Below are 24,976 nucleotides of genomic sequence, written 5' to 3'. Positions count from 1 at the left end.
TGCTCCAGCCTCCAGAGAAGGAAGGTGGCCTGCCTCGACAGGTGGGGAACAAGACCGAATGTGCCTTGCTCGGCTTCACGACTGACCTGAAGCGCGACTACCAGGCTATTCGTAACGAGATCCCAGAGGAGAAACTATACAAGGTGTACACGTTCAACTCCGTCCGCAAGTCCATGAGCACCGTGTTGAAGATGGCCGATGGCAGCTACCGCATGTTCAGCAAAGGAGCTTCAGAGATTCTCTTGAAAAAGTAAGTCCACTGTTTGGTTTGTGGTGTTGATGGGATTTGTGTGCAGTTTTTAGCCTGTGCTTGGGTGTAAGGAGGCTGGTGAGTAATGTCTTAAGCAGCTAGGATGTCCAAGTGCCTCCCACCTAAGACTCAGTTTGTGACTTAAAAACATTTAGTGAGAAAATGAGCTGATAAAGAGTCTGTAAGCCTCTTAACTGAGCCGACTTCTGTTGAACCCACACAGAGCTTAGTGGTCTTCACCCTGCTGCTCCACACGTTCACTGCTTTGTCTTTGCTGCCTCCTCCCTGAACAGTCATACACTTTAATAACCCTTAATAGCTCTTAAATCAAATCCACGTCACCATGTGTAGGCCGCGCTCTGTGCCAGTTTTGATGTAAACCTTTATTAAATGGATCATGAGTGGTAGGTTTTTCTAGACGCCACATAAGATTTTTTTCCGTGGTGTCCGTACAGAATAAAAGAATGCCGCACAAAATAACCGATAGAACAGAACCGAGCACCAAGGCAAAGATTATGCGGCGCCAATATCCAAGCATAATTTAAAATGAGTAAATATTTATACAATTATTTACAGGTGTTATTATTAAAAAAATGCTGCCTGGTATGTACAAGATTAAAGAAAAAAAGATATATTATAACATCTTGTGTCTAGACAAGCTCACTTACTTAAAAAGGTTTTAATGAATGAATAGCTTTTCTACACTTCTACAAACAAAGTTTCTCACCCACATTTTGTATTACGTGTGGTTAATTGCTGTATTGATTTTAAGAAAACCATTTTCAAGTGCACGGTTGAAGGTTAATATCCTGTACAGAACCACGTGCTCAAGTAGTGCAAGACCTAACAGTTTGTCACCTCGTTAAACCTTCTTGTGTTTCTTCTTCCCCGCAAGGTGCTATAAGATCCTGACGGCTAACGGGGAGCAAAAAGTGTTCCGTCCACGAGACCGCGACGACATGGTGAAGAAGGTGATCGAGCCCATGGCCTCCGAGGGCCTGAGGACCATTTGTCTGGCCTACAGAGACTTCCCCGTCTCTGACGGGGAGCCCGATTGGGACGTTGAAAACGACATCCTGACCGGTCTGACCTGTGTCTGTGTGGTGGGCATTGAAGATCCTGTGAGGCCTGAGGTAGGTGGTGAGAAAATGGAGTTTGAAATTAAAGATTTGATTCTTTGTTTAATTTTTACGATTAATTGTGTATTATTATGGCTGTTATTGATTTGTTGTCTATTTTTTATAATAAATTTTATACTAGTAGAAAATGTTTTTTTTTTAGGACGGATCTTTGCTTTTCCATGTTTCTTTGTATTTTAAAAGGGAACATACTGTAGCTGTAAGAAATTGAAAGATATTGACAAGCAAACCGAAAATAATAGAGAAAATTGTTATTCCAGGTAGTGACATTTAACGTGGTTGACTGTCTGAATGATGAGATACGAAATCGAAATACCTCAAGCTGTGACAATGACAGTGTAGCAGCAGTACAAAACAAATAAACAAAAACATCAAACTTGCAGTAAAAATTTTAATAAGCTTGATTTGAAACATTTCAGCAAGACATTAAGACGATACAAATATGTATCGAAGGCACAAGTGAAATAATGATTAAAGATGTTGAAATTGTGATCTGTAAGGCTAGAGAGTTTAAATGTTGATAATAAAAGTATATTAGATTAATTTGTGGTCACAAAACAAGTTTTTTAAATTTATCTTTAATGTGACAGTAGGTGAAATGTTGGTCTTTCATCAAGTCACCATCAAATATTATTTAAGAAAAGATAATCATCTTTTGAGCATTAATTTAACTAAAATGCTTCCCCCCTGTAATGACATTCGGGAGTTGAGTCATTATTCTAAAAAAAGACATGCTAAGAACATTTTTAATGACCTTCACCAGGAAAAGGTTGTTGAGTGAGCAAGCTGCACGAGTACATGAGTGGTGTTTAGTTCTGTGTCATCATTTCTACACCCAATAGTGGTCTTTGATGCTTAATGATAAAATGTATTTTAAAAGAACGAGGAAATGAATGAATTCATGTGTTCAACTTCCCTCTAATTTCCCCAGGTGCCCGACGCTATCAGGAAATGTCAGCGAGCAGGAATCACAGTGCGTATGGTGACGGGCGACAACATCAACACGGCTCGAGCCATCGCCTCCAAATGTGGGATCCTTCAGCCCGGAGACGACTTCATATGTCTGGAGGGCAAAGAGTTTAATCGCAGGATACGCAATGAAAAGGGAGAGGTGAGCGGCAGCGATGAGACGTGTGGCTTAAGTCGTGCTCCGTGATGTGACGGATTTTTATCCTTCTCAGATCGAACAAGAACGAATCGACAAGATCTGGCCCAAACTCCGAGTCCTCGCTCGCTCCTCTCCCACGGACAAACACACTTTAGTTAAAGGTACTTTAATTTGTTTATTTCTGGTTGGGATTTATCTAAACCTCTGTGTGTCTTCGTCAGGCATTATCGATAGCACAGTCATTGAGCAGCGACAGGTCGTGGCCGTGACCGGGGACGGCACCAACGATGGACCGGCTTTAAAGAAGGCCGACGTCGGCTTCGCAATGGTCAGTACCTGAGATCAGGGCTTCGATGTTCCTCAGACCTGGGTGTTAAACCGTCCTGTCGCCTCCGCAGGGCATCGCCGGCACAGACGTGGCCAAGGAGGCGTCCGACATCATCCTGACCGACGACAACTTCTCAAGCATCGTGAAAGCCGTCATGTGGGGACGCAACGTGTACGACAGCATCTCCAAGTTCCTCCAGTTCCAGCTGACGGTCAATGTGGTGGCGGTGATCGTTGCGTTCACCGGGGCCTGCATCACTCAGGTAACCACATCTTCGTTGACAGTGAGGCTTAATTAACTCTTAGAGACTCATCGATTTTAACGAATGAAAGAATTAATCGCTATTAATGTTGTCATGTGAAATGGGATTCATTTATTAATGAGCAGATTTATTCATCTTTACCTCCCTGTAACTGACTAGATGTATTTAAAGAATTCTGGCTCTTGTGTTTGTAAATTTGACACCCATGACGTTATACTTTTTTAACTGTTTTGATTGCGGGCAAAACAAAATTGATATTTACCAAACTGTTACAGGAAGTTTGAGTCTGATGATATGATATTGATTTTAAACTAACCATCAAGCAGGCCACATAAAGTAACTTGACAGATTTGGCCCCTTGTCCTTGAGTTTGAGACTTAAATGTATACATTTATTTCCAAACCTTCTAAATGTAACATGTTTTCCTATCAAAAAGAAATATCCACAAGTTGATAGTAGCAATCATAAGAGTTCATAATATACTAAAATCTAAAAAACTTCAGATTAAAACATAATTTGAAACAGCAAGAACATAAGATAGTAAGTTCCCACATGACTTCATTTGTGTCCTTGGCTCCTGCAAGGGTTTGAAAACAAATCTGTGCTGTGTCTTTTTGTTAATAAGAAAATAAGCAATTCATTTCTTTTAAGAAGTTAAACTCTTATAATTTATAAAATATATTTTTTAAATTAATAAAATCAACAAGACTTCTGGGTAATTAATTGTCTACGACTTGTTAAAAGTTTAACCATCGACATCAACATTTTTTTGGTAATATTTGGTCGCCTCATCTCCACCGTGTTTCGCAGGACTCTCCACTGAAAGCCGTCCAGATGTTGTGGGTCAACCTGATCATGGACACCTTCGCCTCTTTGGCTCTGGCCACCGAACCCCCCACAGAGTCCCTGCTGCTGAGGAAGCCGTACGGCCGCAACAAGCCTCTCATCTCTCGCACTATGATGAAGAACATTCTGGGTCAGGCGGTGTACCAGCTGGTCATCATCTTCACTCTGCTGTTTGCCGGTGAGCAGAAACGATCCATCCTCGCGTTGTTAGCTGTTCCGGGCCTTTCCCGTGGTCTTAAGTCTGTGTCTCGGTCTCAGGGGAGAGGATGTTTGACATCGACAGCGGCAGGAACGCTCCTCTCAACGCCCCGCCCTCCGAACACTACACCGTCGTCTTCAACACATTCGTACTCATGCAGCTGTTTAACGAGATCAACGCCCGCAAGATTCACGGCGAGAGGAACGTCTTCGAAGGCATCTTCAACAACTTGATCTTCTGCAGTATAGTCTTTGGCACGTTCATCATCCAGGTGAGGATGGAGCTGGTCGGTGATCAGCGTTGAATTGAATGACCATGGTTTTCTTCTGCCCGTACAGATCGTCATCGTGCAGTTTGGAGGGAAACCATTCAGCTGTGTGGCGCTGACCGTCGATCAGTGGCTCTGGTGCACCTTCCTGGGATTTGGCTCTCTGCTGTGGGGACAGGTGAGAACCGGCTGCGATCGTTTGTAAAGTCTGATCTGACACTGCCCCCTTGTGGTAAAAGTGAGAACCTCAAACCTGGTTCACTGCCTCATTTTTCTCTTGAAATTAAACTTGTAAAAGCAGGGCGCCCCAACAGACCTGCTGATCAAAACAACTGAAATTAAATGATCTGCAAAAACAAGATGCTGAGTGCATAAAAATACATTCACTAAACACTGAATCATCATCACCTGTTTTTTTGTAAAACAAATAGCCCGGTGGTTGGTGACTACTGCTGTCAATCACTTAAGACTCTGTGAAACAGCGAAAAATCAATAAAACAATTCATTATAACGATGTTCGCTCATGTCGAAAACTCTTCTCTGTCCTGAATTAGAATCTGCCAGTGTTTTTAAAACGCTACTTATTGTTTTAATACGATGTGAAACACATGTTGTAGTAACTTGAACATTGAATTATTTGGCTGATTTAATAGGTTGTTTTGCTGCTTAAGTTCTTGCTAGTCACAGGAACAGCAGCAAACTTGACTAGTGAATGACACTAGTTAAGTCTGTTGGAACTACAGTTCAAGTCTAATCATGTCTGGCTGATCCTGGAAATGATATTCAAGCAAACCGCAGAGGCTCAGGTTACAAAAGAAACGCTTACAATGACTCTCTTTCAACAGTTGAGTAAAGATATTTAGTTCAAATCCATTTATGCATCAATTCTCAGTATAGTATGACCAAAAACAGAATGCTGAATCACAATCAGTATAAGTTTCAAATCTTGTGTATGTATGTTTTCCCTTTAATGTATTTCAATCTGCATAAATTGACGGCGTTTTAAAAGGTTTTAAGTATCAACAGCATTTACACGCAAATTGAATTGAGTCATTTTGCACAGTAGATTCAATTTAAGGGATGAAATTCATACTAGAACCAAAGCAAAAACGTAAAGTGACAGATTCTTCAAAAGATTAGACCCTCCAGATAGTCATTTGGAACACAATTCAAATGTTAATATTTGTTACTTGACATTATCAACATTTGTGGAAGTTTGTAGACAATTTGTACAATGACAAAAAAGACAGATAAATGCCAACCATTCCAAAATGATTTAATAAAAAACAAAACATTTGAAAAAATTAAATATTAAAATGAAATGTTTTCCCAAATAGTTTGCTGTGCAGCCATTTGTAATGTTATGAGAAACAACTTCTACCCCTCAGGTCATCTCCACGGTCCCCACCAGTCGCCTAAAGTTCCTGAAGACGGCGGGTCACGGCACGCAGAAGGAGGAGATCCCCGACGAGGAGCTGGACGAGCTGGACGACATGGAGGAGATCGACCACGCCGAGAGGGAGCTCCGACGCGGCCAGATCCTCTGGTTCCGAGGCCTCAACCGCATCCAGACTCAGGTAATGATCCCCGGCGACGTGTGCGAGTCTGGCGGGATGAAACCTGGACGGAAAAAGCCATAAATCATTGTTGTCAAGCGAATTGTACTCCGGGCGAGGTCAAAGGTTAGATTTTCGGAGTTGCGCCTTCTTTTAACTCTATACCGCCCCCTCCGTTCTTCGACGTGAACTACAATGGCTTAATTAATTCTCCTCTGCTTTCCTCTCTTCTGGTGCTTCCTTTTTTCTTTCTCTCCTCTCTCCGGGTTCCTCCTGTCACGCTCTCTGATTCTTTGCAGATGGATGTAGTCAGTGCGTTCCAGAGTGGAACTTCCTTTCAGGGGGCCCTCAGGCGGCAGGCCTCCAACTCCAGCCAGCCACAGCACGATGTAACCAATGTTTCTAGCCCTACACATGTAGCCTTTTCTACTACCACCACCACTGCCGCCAACACCGCTTCTGCCACTGTGGGGTGTGAGTGCGTGTTCTCCTCTAGTGCATGAGACTTCTGTATTCTCTTCTTCTAACATCTCCTCACGCTCTCTTCTCACCCCCCCAAAAAACGTCGATGACTCTCATGCTCCTCCTAATGTTTCCCCTCTGTTTTCTTACAAAACAAAAAAACGGCCCATCCTCCATATTTGCTCAATAACTCTGCCGATGATGTACATGTTCCCCCGTATGCAGGTCAGCTTCAAGCATCCAGAGTGTTTCTCTCTCACTGTGTCGTCGTGTTTTCTGTTCAGCTTCCGCTTCTTAGGGTCGTAGCCTTTGGACGATGAGTTTTTTTTAACTGTCATCATGATGTGCATTTGGACTGTTTGACTCAAATGGTGTTGCCCGGGTCGGCAGGTTTTTTTTGTGTGTGCATCACTATCGCTCTGTGTCGCAAACTCTCAGCCGGGTAAAAAAATTTGAGTATATGCCCATGATCACGCTCCAAAAAACACTCCAAACTCCAGCCGGGCCCAGAGAGCCTTTATTTTTTTGTCTGTCATTAATCAAGACGTTCTTTCAGCGGAAGACGATCGTCTGGAAGGTGTGTGAGGCGGTTGGATGAGTGACAGGTGTGTGTGTGGATCACTCAACAGGTGGTGAGCGTCACAGCTTCTCTTCCAGGTGTCGACGGAGCTCCTTCGTTTGTGTGTGTCCGTGTCTCAATTCGGGCCGATGTCAACCCGGCCTCCACACTGACTCCCCGCATTCTCCCTTAGATTCTGTGACGTGTGTCATGGGCTATACTCAAAGGTTTACTCCCAGTGAGCAGCAAGGTAGCGCCACGCTCTGCATGGGTTCTGGTCTCTGGTCCGGTTTTGTGCTGTTTTTTGGACTTTGTTTACCGGCTTTGTTAGACATGCTTGGCTGCCGCAGCGTCTTGTGTTCTGACTCCACGGACATGAAACTGACCACTCGTCCGTCCGTCCGTCCGTCCGTCCGCCCGCCCCCCCGCTCGTGTGTTGGTTTGAGCCCCGCCCACTTTTTCATTCCTTCTGTCTCACCAAGCTCTGTCCCACTCTTCGTCCCTTCTTCTCTGTCTTCCCTTTTCTCTTTTAATCACTTGTTTCTTTTTTTTATCACCCTCTTCCTCACCCTCTCCTCATCTCTCTCTCTCTGTCTCTCTCTCTTCTGGATTCATGTGACTTGGGTCTTGAACAGTTTCGTAAACTTACTACCATTGTTAATCCTAATTTGGATTGTGATAGTTGTTATTGGGAAAATGACCTCCAGACATTAATCACAGCATGTTTTGAAGCGAATAATAAGATCCACTGTTTTAAATCAATGCAGCTCTTTTTGTTTTTCACTTGAATCAGAGCCAAACACAAGTTATTTAACTGTTTAAACACACGTCTTTATAGTGTGAATCCACAAGAAGCAGTTATTTACAAGCCACACCACAAAACATGTATAGGGTTTATTTTTTGCTGCCTTGTAATACAGCGTTAAAGAATATGATGAATTCTCTTTCTATTCTTCTGAGCTGAATTAAAACACTGACTAACAGGTTGCGTCACACTTTTACTCAAAAGACATGACTCATATCCTCTCGCTCTTTAATAAGCCTGTGGGTTTAAAAGGAAAATTAATTTTGATGTTTTTAATTCAGTGAAGTCATCTACAGTGTTGTGACAAGGCAGAATTAATTTAACCTCAAATGTCAAACTCAAGGCCAGGGGGGGAATCTTTTTTTGTGGTCCACTAGATGGTGAACTCAAAGTAAGCTTATAGGTTATATAGATGGTTCCAATAATGGTAGAATTGATGTTGAATGAATACTTTTTTTTGGTGGAGGATAAACACTAAGACAGTTAAGATTGAGGCTCACAATGTATTTTGTTTGACTCGCGATTAACTTTGTGAGAACATTTAGGCTCCTATTGTGAATCCGTTCGAAACCATTAAACAAAACGTACTACGGTTAAAATATTCAACTACAATTTTTTTTAAAACAATTATTTAAGAGAAAATGTTGCGTCTGATTCATTCTATGAAACCAGTTTCATTCACAATTTATTTTTGTCATTTATTATTTGAATCCAAATATATATTAAATGTTATGTGGAAGTATGTCAGTATCATCAGAATAATGAAGGTTCATTTTAAAAATAAAATGTATATGGATTAAAAGAAGTTACATTTTAAGGTATTTCTAAGTCATTATTTAATAAGTCTTCTTATTCCAAAAAAAAAAAAAATTAAATACATTTTCTAATATAAATATATATTTTGTGTAGCCTTTTAAATTCAATATAAAATGTTGGTATAAAAATGAAATGAATGAAAACGATTATATTATGTTTAAATTCTTGGAATTAAACCATCAAACTCTATTTGTAAAATATATATATATGTTTTTATTCAATTGTAAAATAATTGTTTAACCTTTGAATATACACATTATAAAATAAAATATTTAATAAAAACAAATTCAACCTTTCAATATAGAAATTATTAAATACAATTATTTAAATTAAAAAAAAAGAAAATTCAGAGATTTCACATTTTCAATTCGATCATTCAATATTGTGATGGTAATGATATACTTTCACTGTGTGTTGCATTTTACCTCAGTCTGTTTATCATTTTCTTGACTTTACTATTTATTTATTTTTTAATAGTGTTCCAACTACATTTGTGAGAGTAAAATATTATCTCATGAATTGAATCTAAGGCTTTATTAGGAGTCGCCTGTATCCTCTCATCCTCTGTCTCGTCCATGATCACCACTGCTTCCGTCGAGCTTCTTATTTGCAACACAAACGGGAGCTTGAATATTCTTTTTGTAAATGTGAAAAAACCCGAGTTATTTTATTTTATACACAATTTAAAGAGCTATAATAAAAATTAAATATGGTTTAAAAAACAAAAACAATCTGTTTCACTTATTTACTTAATATCGATAAGTTGTTGTAAAATATTGATAGCATATCGTGAAAATCAATATATTGATGACGACTTCCTCACACCCCTAATAGCAGCTAGCGATCAGATGACTGAGGAGTCAAGCTAGTTAAGCAGACGCGTGGATCAGAGCTGCAGGTCGACCAAGAAGATGACGCTCACAGGAGACAAATATGTGATCAAGAGCAAATCTTGTGTGATTCAAAACAGTGCGTGTGTGACTCAGACCTGCACGTGAGTTCGACCTGTAGTTCTCGTTTAACACCCACCTGCCTCACCCGCTCTCTCACCCGCACCCCCACGTCACGGCGTGACCCGCTAACTCTCCGCCTCCCTCTCCCGCAGATCCGAGTGGTGAATGCATTCCGCAGCTCCATCTCCCTCTATGAGGGTCTGGAGAAGCCAGAGTCCCGGTCGTCCATCCACAACTTCATGACCCACCCGGAGTTCCGGATAGAGGACTCGGAGCCGCACATCCCCCTCATAGACGACACGGACGCGGAGGACGACGCCCCCACCAAGCGCAACTCGGCCAGCCCGCGCAACTCCACCCCGACGCCGCCCTCGCCCACGGCCTCGCCCACGCCGGTCCTGCCCTCCACGCCAGTCTCCCCCTCCCCCAACCAGAACAATAACGCTGTGGAGAGCAGCAACCACCTCCTGCCGGAGGGCACCAAATCAGGAAGTCTCTCGGTCCCGGCGAGCCCCCTACACAGCCTGGAGACCTCCCTTTGATTCCATTCAGCTGCACGTCACCCACCGACCACAGGGGGGCGCCCACGTGATGCCGGCAATATCAGAGCAGCAGCACGGACACTCGACGGAAACGTGGGCTTCGGTGTCGATGCTTCTTTAGTTTTTTTTCTTTTTTTTTTCTCGGTTCTTTACTCCCCCCTTCCTCCCTCCCTTGGCCACTTACTCTGCTCCCCCGTCACTGATATTTGGGGTGACTCTAAACTTGGATTGGAAGTGACCTGTTTTTATGATTCTATTAATATTATTATATGAGTGGAATACGGGGGTTCGCCTCCACGTGTGAGAGTGGAAGGGGGGGGAGGGGGTTTAGTCGGAGGGGGGGTCTTCTCCGGTGCAAAGGGCGGGAGCTCCTCCTCCTCGGCTTCTCTTTTCTCTGAATGGTGTTGTATATTTAGCTCCTTCTGCTCATTGGAAATGTACTTCTGCTCCATTGGCTGTTAATATTTTGACTTATTTATGTTTTTGGAGAAAAAAAAGCAGGTCTGTTTACAAAGTTTGTAGATACTTTTTTTTCAGTTGGTAGGCAAAAGAGCTTCCTGATGTCTGGTGCAGAGCAGGACAGAATCAAAGAGGGTAAATTCAGAAACTGCTGTATTTTCAGGAGGAAAGTGTTTCTATTGAAACTGAAATATTTTTGCCTGCATATTTTTTTTGTTATATATTTGTAGATAAACACTAGAAACTTCTAGCCAAACCGATAAACGCTAAGGCTTGTATAGATCCGAGGTCTGCTGGGCGATCCGGGAGACGGACAGGCAAAGTGGTACCTCAGTCCACTAACATCGCTATAAATATTCTTCCATTTCTTGATAGTTTTCATGTGCACAAAAACTTCTGGATACTCTTTTCATTCTTCTGTTGTGTTTGAGGATTTCCACATGTTGAAAGGTTCTTTTGTTGTTTTGTTTTTTTTCTTTTCAAGGGAGTCGGGGTCCGTGTTTATCAAGCATCGTCCTGAAGGAAAAAGGGAAGCACTCACTTCTTTACACTTTAGACACCGAACATCACAAATCCATCACTTCCACTTCTTTTTCTTTTTTTCTTTTTTTTGGGCCAAAAAACACAGCTCTAGAATTCGACGAGCCGGCGTCCGATCCGAGGCTCACCCACACACACCAAACATGAATGTGCCTTGGCTTTAATTTTTCGTCATCACACCAAATATGAGCACTGATGCTTGACAAATATGGACCCGCTTTCTTTTTGTTTTTGTTTCAATTGATCTCAGAAAAATGAACCCCCTGCCAATGGTTGTTCCCTCAGGCAAAGAGGAGATTCTTTAACTTAATTCTCTTTTTTAAAAAAAAAGGGTGATTTTAGTGTTTTATTTTCTACACTATATTTCAATACGTCGACTCCTATTTTATCGATTTAAGAAACGGAGCTTAAAGGAAGCAGGTTTTGTCTAATTTCACCGCGACGACTCGCAGTTGATTTGTTGTTGCTATTTTGAACACCTGATGTTACTGGAAACACTGAAAAATTTGGGCATATGTATTTTCCAAAAATAAAGCGTACACATACACTGGGATCTATCTGCACAGGGTACTTTGTTTCCTAGCGTTCCTCTGGGACAAGAGTTTTGATACAGATCGTAATAAAGATGTACCTTTGTATTTTTATGACGATAACTGATGATGCCTTTCATCACGCTCAACTAATTTTTTGGATTATTCGACACCGATCACATTCTACAGAGGGGATTTTTGGGGAGGGGGGGGACTGTTCATCTCAGGGTGAAGAAGGACTTTTGAAATGTCCGGATGGACCTCACGGGACGAGACGCAAGTGGAAACGTTCAATTGTTCTCCGGTCTGGTGTGTTTTCCTTCTTTTCGAGACGACAACAGCAGCAGCTGAAAGGCGGTAAAAGACAAACCGAATCCATCCAAGGAGATTGTTGTGTAGCTTCTTCCTGTAACGGGAACGAATGTTTTCCATCTGTTTTATGGATTATTATTTTTTTATCTTTTAACATTTGGAAATAAAAGTACTTCATGTCTGTTTATCTTGAGCATTTTAAATGGATATCGTGATTGGATTTACATTTGAAACTTGTCGAGTAATGTGTATGGTTTTTAAAAATAAAAAATGTATTTAGCCTAACAGCAGGGCCACGTTTTTATTGACCTATCATTCCGGATCAGAAGTCCTGGGAACATCCCAGAATCCAGTCCGAGCGGGAGGTAGTAAGTAAACGGACGAGCATGAAACGATGGCACTAGATGGCGCTGTCGTCACCGTGGGATTTTGGGGTCTGTGGAATGCCAGGAGGGCAGAAATTGGGTAACAAAAAGGTAATTGAAAATAGATTCACCACATAGGCGATTGAAAAAGAAGATATAGAAGTGTAATATTAACCAATTATTGTTTGTTTTTAATGTATAATAAAATATTTTAAAACTATTTATTAATATAAGTAGTTCTGGTCAGCAATTTAGTTTGATAATCTGCAATATTTTTGAACATGTATTATTTTTAATTATAATTTATGTGGTTAAATATATATTTTTCTTAAATAAAAGTCAACTATTTCAATCCATTCATTGCAGATCCAGTCCGACAGATGGCGCTGCTGACCGTAGTCTTCAATAATCCTCGAGGATATAGTCAAAGATTGTACAGTAAACGAAGATGACTTGCTAGACCTGTATTTCATCTCCACCTGTTTCAGTGCTTGCTGAGGGGATCAGAGCTACGGTCATACAAAGACATCTTTATTTTTAGCATGAATTGTTGCTTATTTCCGCTTCCGGGGAATTTGGACTCATCACCAGCAGCCCTGAAACCTAAACAAGGGACTTGAAGTAAGATTTAGACACAAAACCTGTCATTAAAGTCTTATTCTCTATTATATCCTTACTACTGTGAACATTTTGTTTTATTTTAGTGCCTCCGGTGAGTGTCTTCCGGTTAGCTTTGTGCTTATCTTAAGCTAATTTGTTGAATGTTTATACAGCCGATTTATGTGGAAGATCAACTTAAAATATACCTTATTAAACCTTTAATATTTTATGATATGACGCCTTTTTAAACGGTATATTTACGTAGAAACGAATTGGTTTTATATGTTTGCAGCACTTTCTTAAGTTTTGTAAAGATACAACTTTATTGATAATGTTGATATTGACAATTAGTTCCTGGTAAACAAATGTAAACGTTCTATAGTAAATGTTTAGTTTCCGTCCTCTTAAATGTAGAGGATATACACGTCTATATACAACGTTAGTGTAGGGTTTTTAGTTATTATTAGTATGTGAAACATTTAAAGAGAAGATGATGAAATAACTCTATTGCACATTTAAGTGTTTGACTACACTGATATAAAAACAGTTAAAAATCAATTTTTCGTTTTACTTTACCACATTTTAAACTGCGTTGATGGACGTGTCTTGAAGGGATGTGACTCCTGCGACTCATCATGAAGGAATGGTGGCTCCACGTGGGTCTCATCTGCATCCCACTGGTGGCGGTCTACCTGCACATCCCTCCTCCACAACTGTCCCCGTCGCTCGACAAGTGGCACGCTGCCGGAGACCACTTCAGATTCCGAGGCAGGAAGATCTTCTACAGAGGTTATTTTTCTGTCGTTTCTTCAAAATCTCCAGTCGTCCTGTGTTTTTATTTGTTCACCTCAACTGATTCTTCCAGATTCTCAGGGCGCTCTGGGCTTCTCGGAGGTGGTCGTCCTGCTCCATGGCTTCCCCACCTCCAGCCACGACTGGAACAAGGTAATGATGATGGTCGCATGTTGGTGAGGATCCTGGTGACCATGTGACCATCAACGCTGCCTCTCTTCAGATCTGGGAGCCTCTGACTCAACGCTTCCAACGCGTCGTCGCTCTGGACTTCCTGGGCTTCGGTTTCAGTGACAAACCGGTTAGTGTTGGAAACTTAAACACTCATTATTGTTCACTTTTAACAGTCGGTCTGTGTGTGCGTTTGTGTCTACGTTCTTGTGTGCATGTGTTTGTGTACGTATGTGTGTCCGTGTGTGTCAGAGGCAGCACAGGTACTCCATCTTTGAGCAGGCCACCGTGGTGGAGGCACTGGTTTCCCACCTGGGTCTGACCAACCAGAGAATCAACCTGCTGTCACATGACTACGGTGACACTGTAGCACTGGAGCTGCTCTACAGGTGTGTGTGTGTGTGTGTGTGTGTGTTGGTTTTTAATGGTGTCAACGTTTATAATTATTTAAACACAAGTTAACTGTCTTGTTACCTGTTACATGTAGTTGCACTTTATTACCACAAGAGGGCTCTGTCTCCATTCAAATACCTCCTAATCCCGTTACAGTAATTACAGTAGTATTTTATTAAATTCTTTTTTTTTCTTCTTTTGTGTGTGAATTTGCTTGTTGTATTCTTGTTTCCCCCGATGCTGCTGTAACTAAAATTTCCCCTTTTGGGACTTATAAAGGAAAAATCTAATTTAATCTAGAACAAAACCCTTCCAGTAGTTATCAGACACAAATTGTATATTCATGTAAACCATATCATGTGTAGGTGATCAATTGTTCACACGTGTAGACGTTGACACCCCTGGTGTGTTTTTAAAAACCTGATCATTGACATGTGTCTTTAGGAGTGACCAGAACCGAAGTGGTCACATGAACTTGAACAGCCTTTGTCTCTCTAATGGAGGTTAGTTTTCTTGTGTTTGTTTTAGAGCAAAGAACAGACTTAGTCCTGCTTCGAGCAACAATCGCAGACACACGACACCAACATGGCTGCGATCATTAGACAATATAATGTCAACATTTAAAGAACACGATGGTTAGATTTCTCTGTCTGCTCCATTCTTTTTCTTCTTGAATCTTGAGTTATACTTTATGTTATCAGATTATTGATGGTTGAATTTCAAATATTCACCATTGAGTTTCTTATTGTAATGTCATTAATGTTATAATTCATTGAATATAAAAAAAATATCATGTTGACAGACAACACTCCGCCGCTCCCTGTATGTGAAAAGTATTTCATTATTTTAGAAATGTAAAGTTTTTTCAAACATTTATTTTGTTCTTGTATATAAATAGTGTTCTATTCATCATTTATAGTTGAAATGTATAGTGCATTTATTCAAAATTACTATTTATTTTCTATGTTCTGGCAACATTTAACTCCAAGTTAAAGGTTTTGAAAATAAAGTATTAATGTAAATGTAAATTATTTAAATTGAGTAGTAAGTGTCATTGAGTAAAGATGGTAATTAATTAGTAAAGATGGTAATTAATTACAGATTATTAGTAATTGAGTAAAGGACATTTTTTTATTTGATTAGTATTCTTCCTATTTTGTTTTGAATAAGTTCCTTTAATCGATTGCTTCTTCTTCGGACGTTAACACCCGTGGTGCGAAAAACAACACAATTTTCGATTTTAATTAATTTTATTTTAATATTATAATTCTAATCATTTTCTAAATGTTCAAGATTAGATCTTTTTTCAATTATAATCTTTTTTAATTCAATATTGTCTGGTGTTTCTGTCATATGATATTGATCAATTGATTTATTGATTTTTGAATTATTGGATTTAGTAAATCAAACTTTACGTGTAAAAGAAAAAAAAAATGTATTTAATCTTTTTAATTCAATTATAAAAAACTCAACCATTCAGTTTTCTGATGACACTGATAAACTTCTAACCTTCTACAAGCATCAAAGGAGAATGTAATCTTTTTGGAATAAGGCAGTAAATGTCTTGTTTCTGTGTCACTCTCCCTCCCAGGAATCTTCCCAGAAACCCACCACCCTCGCCTGATCCAGACGGTAAGCCCCTCCTCCTCCTCCTCAGGTCATGTGATCAGACCGTCCTGTCAGGTGTGGTTACACTCGTTGTCTCCTGCAGCTCCTCAAAGACTCAGGCATTCTGTCTGCAATCCTGACTCGCCTCACCAACTACCGCATCTTCCAGAGAGGGTGAACTTTTATCCTGCTTCTGCTAGACTATATTTTAGCTCCTGTGTTTCTGGCGACCCCGTGTGTCATAAATCTGTAACTGCAGTGCTAGAAATGACTCAAGCTGTGAGAAAGTTGATAAACTTCAATATCGCAATATTTCTCTCACAGTAATGACTCGATATTCAACAGCACTATCGCTATTAAAAAAACTTAAAATATTCAAATTTATTTATTTTCATTTTAGTTTCTTTTATAGTTTGTATTTCATAATCCATTCATTTTTTCTCCATTTTTGTGTTGCAATTAAATATCCGGCCACTAGATGTCAGCCCTTACGGCCTCCACAGTTAAAGGAACAATAGATCCTGGGAGATCCTGAGGACCAGAGGATACAGTCATATCCTGCAGCTTTTAAAACTTGTACATATTGTTTTCCAAACGATGTCAGACATATTGTTGCTTCAATAGTTGTGTTGTTTGTCGGCAGCCTCGGGGAAGTGTTCGGTCCGTACACTCAGCCCACCGACACGGAATTCTGGGACATGTGGACCAGTCTCCGCTACAATGACGGCAACCTGGTTCTGGACAGGTGTGTGTTTGTTTGTTTCTCGTTCTTCTCGGGTCCATGTGTGACTTTGTGTGTTTTCTCTCCTCAGTATTCTTCAGTTCCTCAACCAGAGGCTTCAGTACCGGGACCGATGGGTCGGCGCGCTCACGTCCACCAACGTCCCCCGTGAGTCTCACACACACCACAAACTACAGGTTTATTAGCGAGTGTTTAGAAACAAAGAGCTCTTAATCTTACGAGTGTCGCCTTGATTCTATTTTATTTTATGGATTCATTTCCTGTGACTCACACGTCATGTGTTCGTGACTCTCAGTGCACATGATCTACGGACCCATGGATCCAGTGAACCCTCACCCACAGTTCATCCGCCGCTACCTGTGAGTGAAAAGTATTTCACTCTTTTTTAAGTAAAAAAGTAGTCATTCAGTTTTTTTAAATTATTTGTTTTAGTTTAAACTTGTTTATTTTTCTATTGTAGTCTATTCATCTTTAATAGATTTACATATATTGTATTTATTTTAAAGTTGTAAAAGTATACATTTAAATATTTTAGAAAGTTATCTTTGTTTTAAGTCATGATGTTGATTTTTTTTAATGGTTTGATCACATTTCTTAGTTTGAAGTTTTATAGATGGTACTCAAATAAAATGATAATTTACTAAAAACGTGTTTAACTTTACTAAATACTTTTACTCAACTACTTTTTTAATTTCAGTGATGTATTTTGGATCTTATAATAAATATAAATTACATTTGTATTTATTTTATAATGTTGTACTTAGTATTTACTCATTTTATATTATATTTAATTTAGCATATATTTAATTTTATTATTTTCTTGTTAATTTTTAAACTTGACTAATTTAATGTTAAATTGTTTTACTTGATTACTTGTTATATCTTTCAGTAATTAACTAAAGTTCTAAATGATCATTAAAGTAAATGTAAGTGTAATGGAGACATCCCTCCAGTAGTGATGCTGTGGTTTGTTCAGGCAGCTGGTTCAGAGGTCGACGGTCACGGTCCTGGACAAGCACATCAGTCACTACCCTCAGCTGGAAGATCCCACCGGCTTCCTCAACGCGTATTTTAACTTCATCCACTCGTTCTGACGAGGAAGGTGCTGCAGCCGAGACGAACAAATCTCAACTCGCTTTATGATTTTTCTCATGATGTCAGAGTCGTATTAAATTAAAAAAAAGATTTTCTAGAACAACTGTTTGGTCGTAGAGTTTATTACAGAGACAGACGTGAAGAAGTTAAAAACATGTTCAGGATATTTTCCAGGAGCGTCGACGGTTCAGCCGACAGACGCCAGGATCACGTCCACCACCGTCTCTTCTCCGCTGCGCACCGTCACCTCCATGGTCACGCCGTCGGCCAGCGCCAGGCGAGCTCGCACCAGCACGTCGTGTCCTCCCCGGAACACACCTGAGGGCAGGTGAAGAACGGTCAGCCTCGGTTTTAACACTTGAAGATCCAGCGTCACTTACCTGCGAGGAAGAGCGCGTGCGAGTTCTTGTTCTCGGGGACTTTGTCGGAGCGTTCGCACGGCTGCATGCCCAGGAAGTTGACGATGTTGCCGACGGCCTCTGAGGAACCAACACCCGCGTCAGCGCTTCGTCCTCATGAAAGAGTCAAGAGCAGGTTTCTCACCTTCTAACGTCCTCACTGACGCCAGAGCGAACGTCTCTTCCTTCTCGTTTTCTTCGCCCACTTCCTCCCAGGCCGCGCCGAAGTTGGGCTTCAGCACCTTCTGGATGTGATCCGCGACCGTGACCTCCAGGTCCTCCAGCTGAGACGGAACCAGGAGTGAGCGCGGGGGGGACACGGACTGAACCAGAACCTGAACCTGAAGCACCGGCTGAGTTCACTCACCACGTATTCGTCGTCGTAACCGTCGTCGTCGGGCTCCCCCGTGTTGGGGTCGCAGTCCCTCACCAGGTACTTCATGGTGCAGCTGAAGGTGCAGGACACTGGACGAGGACATGAGAGTTAGTCGAGAGTTCGGACCAGGACCGCTTGTCTTAAGGTCCCACCTGCTGTGGGGTCGTCGTCCGGCAGGCGCACCAGTGTGTAGCAGGAGCCCGGCTGGCTGTAGGGGAGGTTGGCGGCCGGGACGTACTGGATCACCTCGTAGGCCTCCGACGGCTCCATCTGCACCACCACCTGCAGAGAGTCTCACGTGAGGGGGTGTCCTGGGTGTGGAGGTCCGCTCCGCCGGGGCAGACCCCGGGGGTTACCTTCTGCAGCAGCTGGTCGTTGAGCGTGTTGGTGCAGTCGAACTGGAACACCATGTGTCGGGCGAAGGTGTGTTTGATGGAGCGAACCACGTACTCCGTCTCCGCCTCCGTCAGCTGCACCGGCTCCGACGACTTGAAGAGTGTGCCGAGCGCCTGGAACTCTGGGATGGCGGCGAGTTGTTCTGGTGGGAGAGGGAGCGAGATGATGGAAAAATAAACATGTTGTTTTATTGTATCTTTATTCAACAGCACTTTAGCCATTTCTTTTTTCTAGGCTTCAAATCATATTTAATTCTTAAAATTGTTATTTTATTGTTTTAATTTCAATAAACTGTGTCTGAAATTAAATAATTAGATTTTGGATTCACAATTAACATGAAAATATTTATGCATTTGTGTTGCAATTTTAACTTCTGTCCGCTAGATGGCAGCAGACATTACATCCTCCAAAGCTAAAAAAAAGAATTAAATCCCATGAGATCCAAGCAATGACTGAGGATGAGAGGATACAGTCGACTCCAGCAGCTTTTAAAGCTGATGTTTTAAAACAAATTAAATCAGTGACGACTTCGTCACGAGTCATGTGGTCTGTAGATTCTGCAACACCAGAGTCAAGTACTCGACAATACTACAAATATATCCTTGTTACTACAGTATCACTATAAATAGTATCGTCGCCCCTGGTGTGTAGTTGATCAGGGTTGTCGACTCACCTTGATAGATGTCTTGGCGAGATGGAGCCAGCTTCTCCGGCATCTTGCTGGTCACGATGGTGGCCATTTCTGAGGACAGAGAATCTCCAGTCAAGCTCACTAGGTGGCGCCATCAGTTTTAAACCCGGTTTCAGTGCGAGCTCTGAGACCGGTGCTTTCGTGAAGCTTCCATCACCTGATTTCTGCTCTGTGATGGGGGCGCTGGCCAGAGGGACGGTCTTCATGTCGAAGGGCTTGTCCGAGGGGTCCAGGGTGTACTGGTGCAGGGACTTCTCCAGCCCGGGGACGGACACGGACAGACCTGCGCGCAACACATCGTTCAGGTCCTGGTTCTGGTGAGGATCAGGATCGCTGGACTCACCGTTGAAGATGTAAGCGGCGTTGAGAGCCTTCTGCTTCTGCTGGAGAACGTTCATGTAGAAAGTGGCTCGATCTCGAACCTCGTCATCGCTGTCCATCATACACCTGTGGATGTTCAGATAACATTAGTTTTAATGTGACCTCATGAGGGCCACAGGACTAAAGGTTAAAGGGGAGAAAGCAAGGGTCACCTCTGCATGAGGACCAGGACACTCGGGAGCAGGTCGTCATTCTGGGCTCCGAACTTGGCCAGAGCGCTGACCGCAGCTTTGGAGAGAAGATACACAAACACATGAGCACCAGAACATCAGCCTGGAAGAAACGAGCCTCTCCGACGGACCTGCTCGGACCGCCTCGCTCTCCAGCACCACCCGGTTGAAGATGAAGCGGATGTACTTGGACGGCTGGGGGGTCCGCGGGCCCTCTTTGCCCAGCAGGTGCAGGATCTTGGTGGCCAGCACAGTGTGCTCGCAGTCCTCGATGAACTCGCACAGGTGAGCCAAGCCGGTCTCCTTGCTCTCGGGGTTCTCCTCGATGATGCTGATGATGCAGTCCACGATCGCTCGCTTGTAGTCGAAGCCCCCCTGCAGGGCGGAGAACACACTCTGGCTACGGAAGCAACCCAAAGATCTACGAGCGGTTTGGAGCTGAAGTCTTGGAAGTAGACACTTAAATCATGACCTCACACATACTCAGCCTAAAAACACAGAGTCTGGTTCTGCTCAAGGTTTCTGCCCGTTAAAGTAGTTTATAACACACATCTGTTGTGAACTACTGTTTACTGGGACCTGTTTTTCTTCTCTCCTATATCATCTTATTTAAACTTTAAGTGTCAAGTCTTGTTTTTATATTTTAAAACAAAGTTTAAATGACTCACGTCGTCTCGGAGCATGTTGGACAGGAAGTTCATCATCACGCTGTGCTTCCTGGGGTACTTCTGACACAGAGCGCTGATGGCCTGGACCACCACCACCTGAACACACGCACAAAGAAGGACCTTCAACCACTTTTATCCACTCGCTCAGCGGACGATCGCCGGCTCTCCTCCGCCACTGACCTTGAACTCGTCGGAGATCTCGGAGACGAAGGAGGAGATCTGCTTCATGAGGCGGTCCACGCTGCTCTCGCTGCCGGTCTTCAGCAGGGTGGTGATGGCCAGGGTGGCGATGCTGCGGTTGGAGTCGGTGATCAGGTTCTCCAGGTCCAGGTTGCAGGCGGTCACCGCCGATGGATGCTTCATGGCCACCTTAGGTGAGAGGAGCGGAGCGTTATTTCAACCACTCACTTCCACCAGGAGGTTCAGTCGTCACCTTGTTGAGCGTCCGGACTGCAGCGTATCTCAGGGCGGCCTTGGGAGAACTGCAGAAGAGCTGCAACACTGGAGGACACACAAGGTCAAGGTCAGTGAGATCGATATATCTGCACACATATTGGAAGGTGGGAGGGTGAAGCTCACCGGACACAGCGGGGGCCAGCTCCCTGGCCGTGCAGTTGGGCATGTGGACTATGGCGGAGGCGGCCTCGTACACCACCATCTCGTTCTTGTTCCTCAGACAGCTCTCGATGAAGTCGAACAACGGGCTGTCATGTCTGTGGAGGCAGAGATCTCAAGTGAATAAATACCATTTATATTGTCCAACACAGGAGAAGCTGGGGCTCTTGAAAACCCCCAAAATGTATTTTAAGTTTGAAATCAACAACCTCAAGAAACATATAAATAGTATAACTTGTAAAAAGGCATATTTAAAAATAATAATGAGTAATGAACTTGCATCCACAGTACAGTATGTGAGAAAAACATGTTTTCTACAGTGTTTAAACATTTAACTCAACTTTAACTTGAACTTTAACTCTTGAAATTAGATTAAAGACAAACTGATTTAAAAAAAAAAAAAAGAAACACCATATTAATTATGTAGTTTAAGGGACCATGTTACACAAATGTTTTAAACATAAATGAACAAAATACACTGATACTTGTTGAACTGACAATTGCCATTGTTTTACAACCAAAGCATTAACCTTTGTGTTATTTCAGGGTCAAGGTGACCCGAAGTCAAGGTGAATGACCTCCACCACTGCATATGTATTTCCGGAAGCCAGGGTTCACCATGACCCAGAGACAACACAAGGATACCACAAACACATTTGTTTTTGGGCCTTCGAGTCAACGTGATACTAAAATAATGAGTTCCCCTATTGTGGCTGTGCTTGATTTGAAAAAAGAAATATATATATACAATAATTACACATATATATATATATATATATATATACATATACACATACACACTATATATATATATATATATATATATATATATATATATCTTTTAGAAGTTACCAAATATTGTGACCATAAAATGACATTTAATTTTATATCAATCTTACTCACGTATTCACATTTTTAAGAGCCAACTAAGGCCTTATTTTTAGACTCATAAATCAAATGGCTTGTAAGACATTTTATGAATCTGCAGGAACCCTGATTCATGTTGATATCAAAACCTATGAAGATGCTAATGGTTAAGATACGATACGAAACAGAGGTTATGGATGTCAACTATTATACAGAGACTTTAAAAAAGAGTGACTCTTATGTTGAAGGAAATTAATTATCTTGGTCCGTGTTTGACAAAGGAGCACAAACAAAGCCATGATGAAAACGTATTGAACCTTCAAGAGAAAAGATATTATAACACTCATATTTTGTGGTAATATTTTTCACTGCCTGTGACTTATACGGCTAAAGAATTTTTGGCTCCTTGTGTGTCAAAGTTGTGTCTTCTTACCCTCCTTCCGTCTCATCCAGCAGCTTGCTTGCGATGCGGATGAGCATGCAGTAAGCAAACGGAGACTTGAGCCCGGACTTGGTGAATTTGTTGAGCATCTTGGTGACGGCCAGACGGTCGTTCTTCCTCAGGTGGTACAGGAGTCCCAAAGCGTGGTACTGCAGAGACACGCAACATTAAAAACATGATTTTATTTATACTATTCAAGGGAAAAAAAAAAGACGTCCAGAAGTACACACCTGCACCATGATGTTGTCACTGGAGGCAGCCTCCTGAGCTTCGTTCACCCAACGTTTGACCACATCGTAGCTCATCTTCACCATATGCTGATGACGTACACATATTCACTTGAGACACTCCTCGTGAATTCTTGATTGAAAATATAGTTTTCTTACCAGAGAGGAGACCAGGGCTGAGCTGGACACGCTGGGCACCTTGTCCACGATAGCCTGCTTCATATATCGTTCGATGGCCTGCAGCATGGTGGTCTGACGGGTCAACAGAAAACGTCAGAAGAGAAGGTTCTCCACAATGTTTATGTTCCTGTGATGCTTACATCTGTGATCCTGCAAAGAGCTCTGATGGCTGGTCCTCGGTACACGTCCTCCTTTCCAGTCATGTCCTTGGTCAAGCTACGTGAAACAACCGTCAATGATTAGTTTCACTTAAGAGAAGACACAAAGAGTGTGGAGAAGGACAACACACCTGCTGGTGACGATAATCACGTCCTCAGCGATGTTGGCCATCTCTTTGATGGTCAGGTAGCACATCCTTCTCAGGGTTTGCTAAGAGTAGAAGATATAAAACATAATAAACAGCTTACAGATGGTTTGAACAACAGGGAGAGGATGAAGGAAGAATGTCAGAAATTGTAAAAGAAGCTGAAGAAGACAACCAAGAATTGGAATTCAATGAGAGCGTCTTACATCATTGGACTGAAAGAGCCTCGTCATGGCAAAGAATGCTTCAGTAGCCTCTGTGGTCCCAAAATGTTCTCCCTGAAAATGCATGACGTCTTTATGATGATACGCTCAAGACAATAATGACTGAAATGATCTCTCGTCTCACCTGGTTCAGGAGGTAGATGATCTTGGTAAGGATGTGAAGACATCGTCTTGGATTGATGGGTGTCTCGTTGAAAATACGAGCCTTTAAATAAAAATAAGGAATTAACCTACACTGAGTAGCATTTATTTTATGGGTGTAAGAGGTAATTTACACAATATATGAACTTGATTGTCAGCATTATAATTGAGCATTTTTCTCAGGATGGCTTAAATTGTGAAAAAGTAGTACTCAGTTGTTGATTTTGGGCGTGTATTTATGTCTAAAAAAACAAAAGGCATTTGTCAAACTCACCTCCTGCAGGACTGCACTTTTCTCCAAATGCTGGAAGGGATTGGAGCCACTTCCTAAAAGTGACAGTTAAGCAGTTAACGTTATTATAATTTGAAATAAAATTCAGGATTGTTAATAGAAAAACAAATAAGGTATGGACTGTGGAATCATGTATAATGCTAACAGATAACACAGTGAGCAGCAGTACAAAGCTTATACTAACCATTCTAAACGATGTTGCTGCTGTTGCGGTTACATAACTTAAATCGTAACATTTCACAAATATAACATATTTGTCACGTAAACATTCCTCCTTCAAATACAACTGTTATTATTTGGTACATAAGCTGACGAGTAGCTAATAGCTAAAGCTAGCATGTTAGCTCGGCGTTAGCCTGAGGGAAAATACGACATTTTCGCCAAATAAATGCATATTAGTAATGTCAAAACTCACCAGACTCCTCGTCCTTCTTGTCGAATTTCTTAATCATTTTGTCGAAGAACAGCCAGCCGGCGAACACAACTAAGGGTTCTTCTTTAGTGGACAACCTTCTTCCACGTAGCCGGAATGAAAACTCACTTCCTGCTTATTCGACACGTCAACTGGATCCGCGTCGCCGAGGCCATACATCACCACCAGAGGGCGCCATAAACCTCTGCATGTCTCTTGACAATTGGAGGAAACCGGAGTACCTGGAGCAAACTAACGCGGTGGGATAATTAATTTAAAATTCTCAATGAATAGGTTGTTAAATGCTCTATATTGTGACTTCATCCAAAATAGTATTACATTATTGTCATATATAATATCGATTCGAATGTTGTGCAGTGAATAGACTAGAATAAAATAATTAAAATGAAATGATGGGGTCTCCTGTACGCATTTAAATATAAAACGATGTAAGAAACATAATTAAAAAGACAGGATGAGTGCAGACCTCAT

General features: G+C 41.8%; 3 protein-coding genes across 6 annotated transcripts in view; 2 read left to right on the top strand and 1 right to left on the bottom strand.

Annotated features, from left to right (window-relative positions):
- atp2b1a (ATPase plasma membrane Ca2+ transporting 1a) overlaps positions 1 to 12,219 on the top strand; it is a 150,852-nt gene extending 138,633 nt beyond the window's left edge. For 2 of the 4 annotated variants that reach the window (XM_087787265.1, XM_087787264.1), the window contains exons 11-22: positions 9 to 250; positions 1,146 to 1,383; positions 2,321 to 2,500; positions 2,571 to 2,658; positions 2,719 to 2,825; positions 2,896 to 3,087; positions 3,898 to 4,111; positions 4,192 to 4,403; positions 4,471 to 4,578; positions 5,789 to 5,977; positions 6,256 to 6,345; positions 9,704 to 12,219. In XM_087787265.1, coding sequence (XP_087643391.1) covers positions 9 to 250; positions 1,146 to 1,383; positions 2,321 to 2,500; positions 2,571 to 2,658; positions 2,719 to 2,825; positions 2,896 to 3,087; positions 3,898 to 4,111; positions 4,192 to 4,403; positions 4,471 to 4,578; positions 5,789 to 5,977; positions 6,256 to 6,345; positions 9,704 to 10,093 — 2,250 coding nt within the window. In that variant the 3' untranslated portion in view covers positions 10,094 to 12,219. Of the gene's footprint in view, positions 1 to 8; positions 251 to 1,145; positions 1,384 to 2,320; positions 2,501 to 2,570; positions 2,659 to 2,718; positions 2,826 to 2,895; positions 3,088 to 3,897; positions 4,112 to 4,191; positions 4,404 to 4,470; positions 4,579 to 5,788; positions 5,978 to 6,255; positions 6,431 to 9,703 lie in introns of all 4 variants that reach the window. The other 2 variants (XM_087787267.1, XM_087787266.1) reach the window with 2 other exon arrangements.
- Positions 12,220 to 12,832: 613 nt separating this feature from the next.
- Positions 12,833 to 17,804, top strand: mest (mesoderm specific transcript). Its single transcript, XM_087787260.1, has 12 exons — positions 12,833 to 12,920; positions 13,512 to 13,688; positions 13,765 to 13,844; positions 13,915 to 13,992; positions 14,115 to 14,251; positions 14,700 to 14,758; positions 15,847 to 15,887; positions 15,967 to 16,037; positions 16,507 to 16,608; positions 16,676 to 16,752; positions 16,901 to 16,964; positions 17,582 to 17,804. Exons 2-12 carry the CDS (start codon positions 13,535 to 13,537, stop codon positions 17,697 to 17,699), a joined length of 981 nt encoding a protein of 326 aa, XP_087643386.1. The 5' UTR covers positions 12,833 to 12,920; positions 13,512 to 13,534; the 3' UTR covers positions 17,700 to 17,804.
- A 2-nt stretch (positions 17,805 to 17,806) lies between these two features.
- Positions 17,807 to 24,613, bottom strand: copg2 (COPI coat complex subunit gamma 2). The gene is made up of 24 exons (XM_087787258.1): positions 24,488 to 24,613; positions 24,055 to 24,107; positions 23,764 to 23,844; positions 23,622 to 23,693; positions 23,401 to 23,480; positions 23,252 to 23,327; positions 23,091 to 23,183; positions 22,935 to 23,021; positions 22,696 to 22,853; positions 21,360 to 21,493; positions 21,214 to 21,281; positions 20,961 to 21,149; positions 20,781 to 20,876; positions 20,244 to 20,487; positions 20,095 to 20,170; positions 19,905 to 20,008; positions 19,719 to 19,844; positions 19,544 to 19,612; positions 18,831 to 19,012; positions 18,627 to 18,756; positions 18,466 to 18,563; positions 18,244 to 18,382; positions 18,081 to 18,179; positions 17,807 to 18,018 (listed from the first exon to the last, which is right to left on the bottom strand). Exons 1-24 carry the CDS (start codon positions 24,522 to 24,524, stop codon positions 17,888 to 17,890), a joined length of 2,622 nt encoding a protein of 873 aa, XP_087643384.1. The 5' UTR covers positions 24,525 to 24,613; the 3' UTR covers positions 17,807 to 17,887.
- Positions 24,614 to 24,976: the final 363 nt, after the last annotated feature.

This window comes from Callionymus lyra, chromosome 3, assembly GCF_982586985.1.
Source record: "Callionymus lyra chromosome 3, fCalLyr1.hap1.1, whole genome shotgun sequence".
NCBI lineage: Eukaryota > Metazoa > Chordata > Actinopteri > Syngnathiformes > Callionymidae > Callionymus > Callionymus lyra.
This window is presented reverse-complemented; position numbering and strand designations above follow the sequence as displayed.

Excerpts from the sequence above, each read along its gene's own strand:
- copg2 (XM_087787258.1), bottom strand. The coding sequence starts at position 24,524 with ATGATTAAGAAATTCGACAAGAAGGACGAGGAGTCTG. Across the intron at positions 19,613-19,718 it reads CATCACAGAGCAGAAATCAG|AAATGGCCACCATCGTGACC; the intron begins GTGATGGAAGCT and ends CTCTGTCCTCAG. Across the intron at positions 18,564-18,626 it reads GGACGACGACCCCACAGCAG|TGTCCTGCACCTTCAGCTGC; the intron begins GTGGGACCTTAA and ends GTCCTCGTCCAG.
- mest (XM_087787260.1), top strand. The coding sequence starts at position 13,535 with ATGAAGGAATGGTGGCTCCACGTGGGTCTCATCTGCATCCCACTGGTG. Across the intron at positions 14,759-15,846 it reads CCTTTGTCTCTCTAATGGAG|GAATCTTCCCAGAAACCCAC; the intron begins GTTAGTTTTCTT and ends TCTCCCTCCCAG. Across the intron at positions 15,888-15,966 it reads ACCCTCGCCTGATCCAGACG|CTCCTCAAAGACTCAGGCAT; the intron begins GTAAGCCCCTCC and ends TGTCTCCTGCAG.